We start from the raw sequence: 11,216 nt of genomic DNA, 5'->3' as shown, positions 1-11,216 counted from the left end.
GTGTTTGAAGACTCACTTCACTGCTTTTCTCAGAGAAGGCTATTTCTGTCACATCTTAGATCAGTTTAGGCCTGCCCTATGCATGTATGATAAAGACAGGATGGTGCTACGTTAGCCTTGAACAAACCTGTAAGTTTTGGATATTGGGAGCAGGAGGTGAGATGTAATTGTCATTGCTAAGACGTCAGAGGGGCCAACCACTGGCTGAAATGTGGAATTATCAAGCAGAGCCAAATGGTTTGAAAAATAGTGCAGACCACACCACAAGGGGTTTAATCATTTCTCAGAAATATGTATATACATGTAATTCCACTGTGTGGAGCTTCCTTAACGGGCTGTGTTTATATCTGTGTCCAGAGAACAGCATAAAAGTATAAGATTCCCAGCCGCATCCTGAACTGCTGCCACAGTTATTCCCCAGCACATCTGCTAAGTGCTTCTAAAAAAATCCAGATGTTGGCCCTAATGCTATAGTGGTTTACTTCCTCCAGCGAGCGAGATGGTTTGTGCTGCGTTGCTTGTGTAATCCACCTCGGCGCTCAGTGCAAAACGCCAGTGTGCTTTAAGCCATCTCAAAGAGTACGAACCAAGTATCTGGCCCTGTGTGGCCCTGTAGATAACCGGTTCACAGCGGTTGTTCAAGATTGGCTTTTCAGTCTCGTCTCTGGGATCTGCACTCCAAACAGAGCTGGGGTGGCTTTCAGGCTGCATTCAGTCTAGTTTTGCAATGCAACTTAACTTCCCTGCCCCGTAACCTTTACTCTTTGCCTGGGGCAGCTGTGCGGAGCCCTTTCCTGCATGGCAGGTACCATTCGGTCACTGGAAGAGCCCAGCAAAGTTCAGGCTGGCAATGCAGCCTTTGCGTACAGAGGGAGAGCTGTCTCCCTCACCTCCTTGCTGGTGAGACTCTCTGTGAGCGATCGTTGTTGGTATTTCAGAAAATCGGCTGGTCCGCATGTACAGTGCTTTCTCTGACCGGACTGATTTCTCTTCCCTGGGTGGGCATGCTGTACTTTGATAAACTGGAAAAGGATGAAAGAAATAGGTGTTTCGCCTTTGCCCTATCTCAGCATTAGCATCTTCCTAAACGGTGTGAGCTGACCAGGAGATATTTTTGTCTCTCCTCACCTCTCAGCCCTATTCTCACACTTGCAGCTAGCTCCAAGGTGTGGGACTTTGCAGAGCACATTGTAGCTCGCATTGGTTCAACCCGAGTTCAGTCACCCAAAACCTTGCAGGTCTATTTTGAAACATTATTCAATCTGTCCACTATGGAGTTTCTTTTCTTTTTTTTTCACTCTTGCTTCTGACATCACTTCCTGAACGCTATATTCACTGAGCTCTGTAGCCAGACCGTCTTCTCAGCATATGATGCAAGAAGCTCTTTAAAATGGATTTCAGCTCTCCTTTTACTCTGCAGTGCTTGCTGGTGATAATAACTGTTACTCATGGTAAGTGGGATTTTTCTTTATGAAGTTGGCACAGATTTGCCTAGGTGAGCAGACACCTTAATTTTGCTCCAAGATCTTTTAAGGACTTTACCAGGTTTGGGGAGACATCAAATAGTGTAACTGCTAATGCATGAAAGGGGCAGTCAGACCAAAGTAAGACAGATTATTTTTTTAGTAAATGAATGATAACTAGCAATATAGTACTTTCTCAGTGTACTGCGTCTGTAAAAGCATTTCAGCAGAGAACGTAAGGTCCTTGTATCCAGAACGCTGGCTGGAGGGGCTGGCGAGCAATGTGGTCGCGCTCCTAACACTCGGTGTGACCTTGGGTTAGTCCTCGAGCTGCTGTCACCCTGCCATTTACCCATCTCTGATTTGCGTACAGCAACTTAATAATGTGCAAGGGTACTGTGAGACTTGTTCAAGTTAAAACTGTGTCCTTACTCTTTGGCTAAAAGCAGCTGTGCAGGCAGCAGTCATTTTTGCTACCCTCTGTACAAGATCCATGGCATGGATGCCCTGAGGATCTTTCTTTGCACAGTTTCTCAGCTCTGAGGGGGGGTGGTAGATGGTCATGTCAAATCTGGGGAGAGAAGAGACCACTGTTCAACCTTGCATCACCCTGTGCGCATGGTGTGCACACCACTCCCGTGTTATCAGGGGGAAAGTTGGCCTTTATAGAAGGCTTCCCACTCCTCTGATTTTCAATTACTGGTGACCCCAGCCTGTCACTAGGGGTGGGTTTGTCCCTCTTATGTCTCACCTGGGCATTTGCCTTTCTGGGAGGCAGCCGAAAGGGGATGGATGGACATGGCAATCTCGCTGCCCATACTCTGTGCCTCTCCTTTCAGGCTCTGTTACCTGCACCGGTGTGCTCAGTGGTGGCTCAGCAGTCTTTTCTGTGGGAGTTCAAAGTCTGCAGAACCTCTCCAGAATGAGCAAGAGGGACGTGAGTTGCTTGACAGCTGTCTTAAACGATACTTTATTGGCCAAGTGCGGCAATTCTGCCAGCAGATGCCTGAACTTGCAGAATGGCTCCCTGGTGCTGAGGAGCGTGCAGAAAGAGGACGAAGGAAAATACGAGTTTGTTTTTCACAACACCACCAGAATTTTTACACTGGAAGTATTTGGTAAGTGGCCCTCTTAGCAATAAATAGCTTTTGAACTTGTGAGCCTGGCTGGAAGCTGATGCCTTGAAATTCTTCCTAAGAGGCTGCTTGAGCTTGCAGGATCTATAGGTGCCTCTGGAACAGCTTTGTAAGCCTCTGGCACCTCAGGGAGCAGTAATGGTGAGTGTAAACTAAAAGAGATGCTTTTTGCATCCACGTTGTCAGTCTCTCCTGTCTGTTGAGCCTTCCTTGAAGTAACCAGTCAGTTGAGCTACCTGCTATTTTTCCCTGATGTAAGAGACAGCAGCATGAAGTGTTTGTAAAGTTGAGCCTACAGTATGTAGACATGTAGCTGGAGATTTCAGTCCATTTCCAGAGTACTCTTCCTGATGGCTCTCACGAAAGCTCTCGCTGACCAACAGCATTTTGCTGCCTGTGGACGTGCTTCCTTAAGGAGTTAACCCTACCTGACTTGGCTCTGGAAACTGAACTGGACTTCTGTGCAGGTCTGGGTTGAGGCGTGCTGGGTTTTTCCCCTGTTTCATGCAGCCGAGGAAAGGTACTAAAGGAATCCAGGTGTGACCTTCTGATTCTTAGGTGCCCCCGGGCAGCTTGGTCAGCATCTTCTGGGTCTGTTCAGAGACCAGCAATAGGTACCTTACCATGCCAGTCTCCCTACTGTCCTCCATGTGGCCTCAGAATTGCTGCTCCCCTTCATGTGCCTGCCCGTCCATCTGCAGGGTGAGAAGACAGAAAGTAAGTCGCTTCTGTACAGGATCCAGAATCCAGGATCATTGCTTTGGTTAATATGGAGAAGGCTTAAATGGGTTTGCCCCCCTGCTGAATAGTGCTCCAGACAGCCAGCGACCATTGCTCTGGTCCTTTTGCAGGGCTTTCACTTACTTACACCAGCTTCTAAGAGAAACTGAAGCGTATGAAATTGTAATGAAAATGTCTGAGCAAACTGGTCTCAGTGAAGACAAATGAATCCTTACACCTTTCGGGCGCAAACAGGCGGAACTGCCGCGGGGAGTAGGTCAAAGATGTGATTCCTGGGCACAAAGATCGGGGGCTTAGACTGGAAGTAGGCAAAGACTGTGGAAGTGTCCTGGGTTTAACCTCCATTTCAGTGGATGTGCTTTAGGAACTTTTGTCTCTTATGTTCTGTTGCCACACCTAAATCAGGGAAACAATTTCACAGCAAAGGTATTCCTGAAGACAGTGAATTTTAGCTGAAAATGATGTCTTAGTTGAAGAAAGTGATTTCTGAGCTAATTTACATGGTTTGCATAGACGTTCTCGATATGAGACTTACTGTCATAAAACCATACCACTTCTCTGTGTAGTCTGTATTTGCAAAGTGGCAAATGTAGGAAATAGGTTGGTTCCTTGTAGTAGACTGAAAGAGAGAAATTCAGGAAAATGCAGTAAGATCAATGATTCATTACTTTGTTTTAAATTGTCCTAGTATCGGTCATCCTATCTAACTGCGGGTGTCTGGTGCTGGTACCGATGTTGGGCATGATTTGTACTAGTTCCCCTATAAAATGGAAGAAGCAGCAGAGTGACAGCAAAAGTACCAGCCTCTGGTGGAGGAGAGGGCTGAGTCTCCTCTGAAGCTACGGGTATCTGCTGATTACAGAGGAAACCTCTGGCTGGCAGATGCTTTGGGAGGTTCACCATCCTCTCAGATCAGGGTCTTTTATTTTTTTGCTTTTTGAATTTCAATAAGGAAAATGAAGAGATGCCAGATTTTTGTGGCATCCCCAAAACAGAGACCAAGAGTCACTAGCAGGGTTGGGTGGGCACTGCTAAGCATTTCAGGGCTGGGAGCAGGCACTGAAGAGTCTGGTTACTTATTTCTGTGCTCCCTGGCTACCAGTAAATGCAGTGATAGTAAGGGAAGCTCCTGTCCAGCTCATGTTCACTGCTGACTCCGCTCCTCACCTCTCCCTTTCCTCCCTGTTCCCGTTGCCCCGTGCTGTGTGTGACCAGAGCCGGCCATTGCTATCCAGTGCTTCCCTAATGGGACCGCAGAGTTGTTCTGCAACGTGGCCAGCAATGAGAGCATCAGCTTTCAGTGGCTGCTGAATGGCACCGCACTGAGCGCCCCTGAAGCTTGTGTTAAGGACGGTGGGAAGAAGGTTCGTCTGGACAAAACCGTGCCTGGGGAATTTGTATGTGAGGTTTACCATGGGAACAGCATCACGAGGACCAGACCCGTTGTGCTGTCTTGCAGCTATGGTGAGTAACGGCGTGTCCAGAAAATCTCTTTTTTAGTGTATTGCAGCAGAAAACTAAGGAGTTGTTGGTGTCTGCATAATATCACACTCTTCTGTCCTCTGGCAGCTGTCTTCCAGACTTACCACATCCTCCCTTTAGAAAGTGTCCCCTTGACTTCCTTCTCCCTCCTGTGTCTCGGACTGACACAGCCTACAACCACAGAAGTGGTTGAAAAAGTGATGAAAGTTTTTTCGGGGGGTCCTTTTACCCAACTCTGCAGCAAGGATGGATCCCTATCCATCTGTTTTCCTACCTCCCAGTGATGCAGACCTTGCAGCCTCCTGTGCACTGATCCCCTACGCCAGTTTAGAAACACGAGCTGCTTCCTACGCTGACATTCATCCATTACCCAGATGGCCTTCCAGTCTCTCCCACGTCCCCGTAAAAACACCTCTGCTAATTCAGCCCTGTCGCTGCTGGACTTGGCTGAGGTGGTTTGCCTTGTCTCTTTTCCCCTTATCCAGGCCAGCTGCACAAAGATTTACCAGTCTATACAAATGTCTCTCCATCAGCCCCCACACCGTCAGAGGTGGGGTAAAGACACAAGACATTCACTTAGGAAATGTAGGGTTTTTTTCCCTCCATGTCCCTGCTTGGATACGTAGTTCTGTGAGAAGGCTGTGACTTTATCCATTTGCAAGCTACCCATAAATGCCGAGCAGCCTGCTTGAATGAGGCTATAGTTTAAAGAGACAGAAAATCTGGATCCTAGGACTGATCAAAACTGCCAGAACTTCATGATGCAAAGCACTGGTCTGTGTTGTAAGCTCACATTTATTTAAAGAAAATGAAAAAATTGATTAGATAACCTTGGGTGTGATTTCATTTGCATCTCCAGGAGTGAAGGTTTTTCTCCTCTCTGACAGCAAAGATGGTCATGAAAACTACATCAGGGTGGCATAATTTAACCATAAGGTTTTTTGACTAATTTAGCTGTAATTAATTTAATCACCTTTGCTACTAAAGAAATAGTACTGTGCAATAGCACCTAGCATTTTAGATATTGTCTGAGATGCTGCAACTCCAGAGCAGACACTGTCTCTTCTTCTATGGTTGGCATATGGTTGGTGTGAAAGCCAAATTACTGACATACACCCAGTATCGTGTGCTGGCATTCAGCAGAAATGCCATGGGCTGTTCGTGCCTGATCGCATTGGTGCCGCTGGCCAACCTGTACAAGTTTGGCGTTTGTGATCGTGGAGCAGTAATCTTAATTTTGTCCAGTTAAATTGGTCAGAGGTTGTTGAGCATAGTCAGACCCAAGTTGGCTGAGAGACTGGGGAGTGAGGATGTGAACATCCACGAGCTCTTCAATCAAGCCCTGTGATAAATCACGCGAGTGCTGGCAGTTACCATTGTCTATTCTGGGTGGCTGCCCAGTCCCCTGGGTGCTATATCGGTTCCCCATTTCCTCTTGAAAAGCCCACAGGGGAATTTAGTAATAGCTCTGTTGGGATGGACACGCACATGAACACGTATTTGGAAGGGTCTGAGAGCAAGAAAGTAGCAGTGATTCTACTTTTTAGTCACCAAATGCAACCACATTTGTAAAAAGTGAACTACAGTAATTCCGAATACTAGTAAAATGAGTTGAAGAGAGAAATGAGTTCAATTAAATTAATTAAAGACTAGTTCCTTATTTTTGTGGGTTATTATTATGTCCAGGCAAAGGGATGAATATAGTTTTTCCACTGTAGGTATAAGATCTATGTAAAAGCACCTATTTGGGCAACCTGTTGGCTGATGAAATTAATTTTGAGTAATTGTTAGTGTAAAACAATTTGGCAGAAATACTGTAAACTTCCCAGGCACCAAAGGGCTCTCATCACGCAAGATCTAAGGCAGAGGATTCAGAAGTTAATAAGTCAACATATATAAAAGGCTTTTTTTAACTTGTTTATTACTGGTTTTTAACACAATATTTTATCTCAAAAAGATCTTTTTAACAAATGACAAATTTTTAGGAAAAAATATTTCCAACATGTATTTATGCCTTTGACAATATTCTCTAAGCTTTAATCAAAAAGGAAATAAAATTATTAGGGAAATTATTGCTCATTTACTCAAAATTTAATTTTGAGTATAGATTTTTTTTTTTTAACTTGGTAACTGTTCCTAAAGAGACTGGAACAAGCACTCAAAAAATACTTTGAGTATATGTGATTTCACACACAGGAGCACCTGTCTACGGTTGTTTTTGCTGTTCTGGTGAGTACGTGGACTATGGCAGCGTGTAGTATGTCCTGCAACGTTTGAAACACTTCCCGGCCTCTGGGGATACGCAGCAATTTGTGCGTTTGGGGTCTCGAAAACAAGCTCCAAATGAGCCTGTTGGTTTCTGCAGTGCGGTGCTGTGCAGGCGTGTGCGCAGCCGAAAAGAAGCCAAATGATTCAAAAAGGGATGGCATAGGTTTACCTAAGGAGTTTTAAGGAATTTGTATAATAGCGATAGTTGAGCTGTATGGTTTTTTTTAACATGGGGAGAAGAGTTTTCCTACTGGCTGCCCCAGGTTGGAGCAAATTGTCTCAGTGAAGGAGCGAGTCTGGACGGGTCTCTCTTTTCTGCAAGTCTGTGATGCCCTCTACCAGCTTCCCTGCTCAGCAGCAACGTATGTGCAAGTCTGACCCATCAAAGCAACCCTGAGCAAGGGACTCTGAGCTGGGTAATATTAACCACCGACTTGTGTGTGGCCTTCTGTTCAGCCATCTGTAGCCTTTGCCTCCTGCTAGGCGTTTCGCCTGATCTCGGTTGGGAAGGGGAATAAAGAGAAATCCTTCGCCGAGCAGCAGTGAAGCTGGTTCCCTACAGCTCCAACTCGGGTGGCTGGAGTCTCTGGTGCCTGAGGAAGTGCAGGCTCTGATCAGACTGGCTTTGAGGTTGGCGTAGTCGTTACGTGGCTGTCCTAAGTAGATTCTCTGGGGCCTAATACAAGCTCTGAGGGTAGACTGCAGCTTTTCCTTCAGCAGGAGATGCTAGCTTAGGTCTCCCTCCTCTTCTCAGCTGCCTGTTTTCATAAAACTTGTTGAAATGTAGTATCTTTCAAACCACCACCTTCCCTGTTAAATTTGATTAAAACTTAGGAATTATCTTAGATGTTACTGGTCAGAGTAGGCAGAAAAAAATGCATGCAGCTTAGTCACACAAGCCTCTTAACAAAAAATTCCATATCATAAATAAACGATGTGACATAAATCATGATGTGCCACAGTTCACAGTATCAGCTCCCCTGATCCAAACCAACAGTAACGCCCGCATGCTCTAACCCGGTTTCTCCAGTTTGGAGAAAGAAGCTTGCCCACCCTGGTAACTAACGATGCCACGTCCTTCTTGCAGGAGACCTGCTGCAGTACCCGTGGTTCATTTACATCCTGGCAGGGTGTGCGGGGGGTGCGGTTATCCTGGTGGTGGTTGTGTCCTCAGTCATATGTTGCTGCATGAAGAGGAAACACAAGTTCATCCCAGTGCCTTCAGGTGAGTGGAGAATGCTGCTGCCACCGGGAACGAGCCTCACAGAGGAGCGTGTTTGTGCAGGCTGGGGTTGGAGTAGCCTCAGCATAAACTGATCTCAGCTGGGTGGCTACTTGTCTTCCAGCCAGCCCTCCCTTGACCTGGTGGAGCAGAAACCTGCTTGCTGATAGGCAACTGTTAACAACCAGCGGGGTCTTGAATTAAACCTTGTTTCTCCTTTTTTCACTTCATGCTTGCCACCATGTGCTCCTGGCCAGAAAGAAACACAGTAAAACCTTTTCTATGGGCAAGAAAATTGAGCCTCATTCAGGTCTGATCCTGAAATGACCTGAAGGCTTCTGATGGCAGTCCTTTGTCAGCACCAGTCCCTGAGTGCAATCTGCCATTGCCCAGTGGGGCCACCTCAAGCAGTGATCCTGCCAGCATGGCCAAGCTGGTCTCTGACGGGTTGGCAATGGCCCTCTGTACTCAGCATCTGTCTGCTCCGGGAACGGAGCCAGTGCCGCATGAGGAGGAGACGCGAGCATGTGTTGGTGGTCTGGCCTCGCAATGAACGTGCCGAGGCTGCTGGGATGCGGGGGACCTCTTTCCTTCAAGTCTCCGGTTTTGGTTTTACAGAGGAGAAGGATGACGGACTGACAATGTCCATGGTCTCCAGTGAAGGTGTGAAGAGCCCCCCCAATGGAGACCATGTCGAGGCTCAAGCTGCCCAAACCGACTGCCCTCCAAAGCCTGGTGGGTAGCTTGACTTGTTTTAAGTCGGACGGATAGCTTGTTTAGGAGGGTGAAGGACAAAATGGATGTGTGTGGCTGATGGGAGAGGAGCTGACTGTACAGAGGGGCCTGGGACTCACTGACGCAGGGAAGGTGCTGCATCTTGTCCAGACGACAGAAGTTGCAGCAGGTCATTTATCAGTACCTTACTCATGCTCAGCTTCTGCACAGGGGTAGCTCTTGCCCTCACCCAGCCATGAGATGTAGCGAGATCCATCTCATAAGCATCCCGCAGAGGGTACCGCCAGCAGGCTGCAGACTGTCTGTTCCAGTATCTCCTGTGCTAAAATACACATCTCAAAACCAGCAACTCCCCAAAACTTAGCAGTTTTCGTGCAATCTTATCACACGCACCCCCTTCTCATCAGTAACATTTTCTAAGAATCGGCATTGTTTTTGTAAGCAGTCATCTTTAGGACAGCACCCACCAATAAGCTGAGCTATAAACACAGCTAAATCCCATCAAAGTCAGAGGCTTGTGTATTTCCTTCAATTGGGGCTGAAGTGGGAGTACAGTCACATTTTAAATCCTTCAAAGAAATTTGAGAATAAAACCCCACAGCTTTAGCACAGTATGGTCAAGAGAGTGCAGTGATGATAACCTTTCAGAAATCTCCTGTTCTGTGAGTGCTTGATATTAATACTCCACTTTTTGCATTATGTTTCCCTCAATTTCGTTTCACAAACATGAACGCTGGCAGCACCTTCCCTAGTAATGCACCATCATCAGCTGAAGTAGGTCTAGCAGAGACATCGTGAACCGGAGTAACATTACATAGGTCACGGCCTGGACTCAGCGCTGCTGCCTCCACTTCTGGTGTCCTTCACTGTACCATGCACAGCCTCTCAGCAGCTCAGTTATGCTTTATGTCTAGCCTTGGATGTTGCTTTGCTCTGCTTTCAAAATATTAAATGCTACTCATGAACACAGTGCAAGAAAGAAAAAAAAAAAATGTCATTCAGGTCATTGTTTAATACTAACATATTTAAAGTGTAGATTTTTTTTAATAAAAATTTACACATTGTCAGTTTAACTAACAAAGTATCCCATATTTAAATTTTCTACAAATAAGTAAAAAGCAGAGGTATGTGTGGAAAGTGTTTAGGTGAGAACATATTAAATGTGTGCTGTTAGCCAGCTTTAATTACTCAGGTGTAACTGAGTAGATTTGGCTTTGGTGTTTTGGTATATTTTGCGCAGTTGAGCCCAGAGAGCTTCAGCACCGAAGTGTCTAAAGCCACAACAGACAGCTCAATAAATGAGTAGTTACAAGGAAAATTGAAATTTGGCTTGCAGATGCCTGGGGAGAGGGGACTGAGCAGGTTAGGCAGCCTGCAGCATCAGGGACCGGGGGGAGGATTTCCATGAGCGTGAGCATAGTGCGAGCACTTATAAACCATTTCTCCCTCCTTTTCCAGATGCTGCCCAGACGGGTCAAGGTGTTGAGCCCCAGCCGCTGGTGGAAGAAAACTTGCCAGTGGAGGTGGAGCCTGAGGAAATGCCAGACCCAGAGGTCATAGTTGATGTGGAAAGCCAGGAAAATGCCTCGGACTGTTTCCCGGATCCAGTTGATGACTGATCTGGCATGCTTGCCGTTTCACCCTGTCTTGAAGCCTACGACACCCGTCCTTTGCATCCCATAGTCTCATTGTGTGTAAGAATTGGTCCGGAAAATTTTAGCAGGGAAAAGACATGAGGTGTCAGGCCCGCTAACCTCATTTAAAAAAAAAAAAAAAAAAATATATATATATATATATATATAAGGAAAAGCACATGCGTGGTTTCAAGGCTGCACTGTCATGGGCTGACAGGTTCGCTAACAAAACTGGGCAGCTCTTTGATGCTTTGCCTGTTAATAGACCTGCGGCTAAACTGCAGAGCCCTAGAGGACAGCCTGAAATGAGAGGGGCAGTTCCTCCTGCTCCCTGCCCGCCCCATGCCTTGCCGTGTCTTTGCCAGCCAGTGGTTCCTGCAAGGGGCAGGCATGACAGGCGGATTGAGGTGGCCTGCCAGTCCCAGACAGAAACATGGACCTGCCAGAAATGTCCTGAGAAAGCCTCTTCTCAGGAGATTTCAAGGCATTTTTCACAGGCCCTCCAAAAAAAGCTCGATGGAGGTTTCAGCTAGGT

General features: G+C 46.5%; 1 protein-coding gene across 1 annotated transcript; it reads left to right on the top strand.

Moving 5' to 3' along the window:
- The first annotated feature begins 1,379 nt into the window (after positions 1–1,379).
- LOC309587139 (uncharacterized protein) lies at positions 1,380–10,945 on the top strand. Its single transcript, XM_082305052.1, has 6 exons — positions 1,380–1,451; positions 2,303–2,581; positions 4,556–4,804; positions 8,178–8,315; positions 8,931–9,047; positions 10,506–10,945. Exons 1-6 carry the CDS (start codon positions 1,391–1,393, stop codon positions 10,664–10,666), a joined length of 1,005 nt encoding a protein of 334 aa, XP_082161178.1. The 5' UTR covers positions 1,380–1,390; the 3' UTR covers positions 10,667–10,945.
- The last annotated feature ends 271 nt before the right edge of the window (positions 10,946–11,216 follow it).

The sequence above is a fragment of the Platalea leucorodia genome (genome assembly GCF_965183815.1).
Source record: "Platalea leucorodia genome assembly, chromosome: 2".
Lineage (NCBI taxonomy): Eukaryota > Metazoa > Chordata > Aves > Pelecaniformes > Threskiornithidae > Platalea > Platalea leucorodia.
This window is presented reverse-complemented; position numbering and strand designations above follow the sequence as displayed.

Coding starts and splice junctions, on each gene's coding strand:
- LOC309587139 (XM_082305052.1), top strand. CDS start 1,391: ATGGATTTCAGCTCTCCTTTTACTCTGCAGTGCTTGCTGGTGATAATA. Junction 2,582..4,555: donor TTTTACACTGGAAGTATTTG/GTAAGTGGCCCT, acceptor GTGTGTGACCAG/AGCCGGCCATTGCTATCCAG. Junction 9,048..10,505: donor CGACTGCCCTCCAAAGCCTG/GTGGGTAGCTTG, acceptor CTCCTTTTCCAG/ATGCTGCCCAGACGGGTCAA.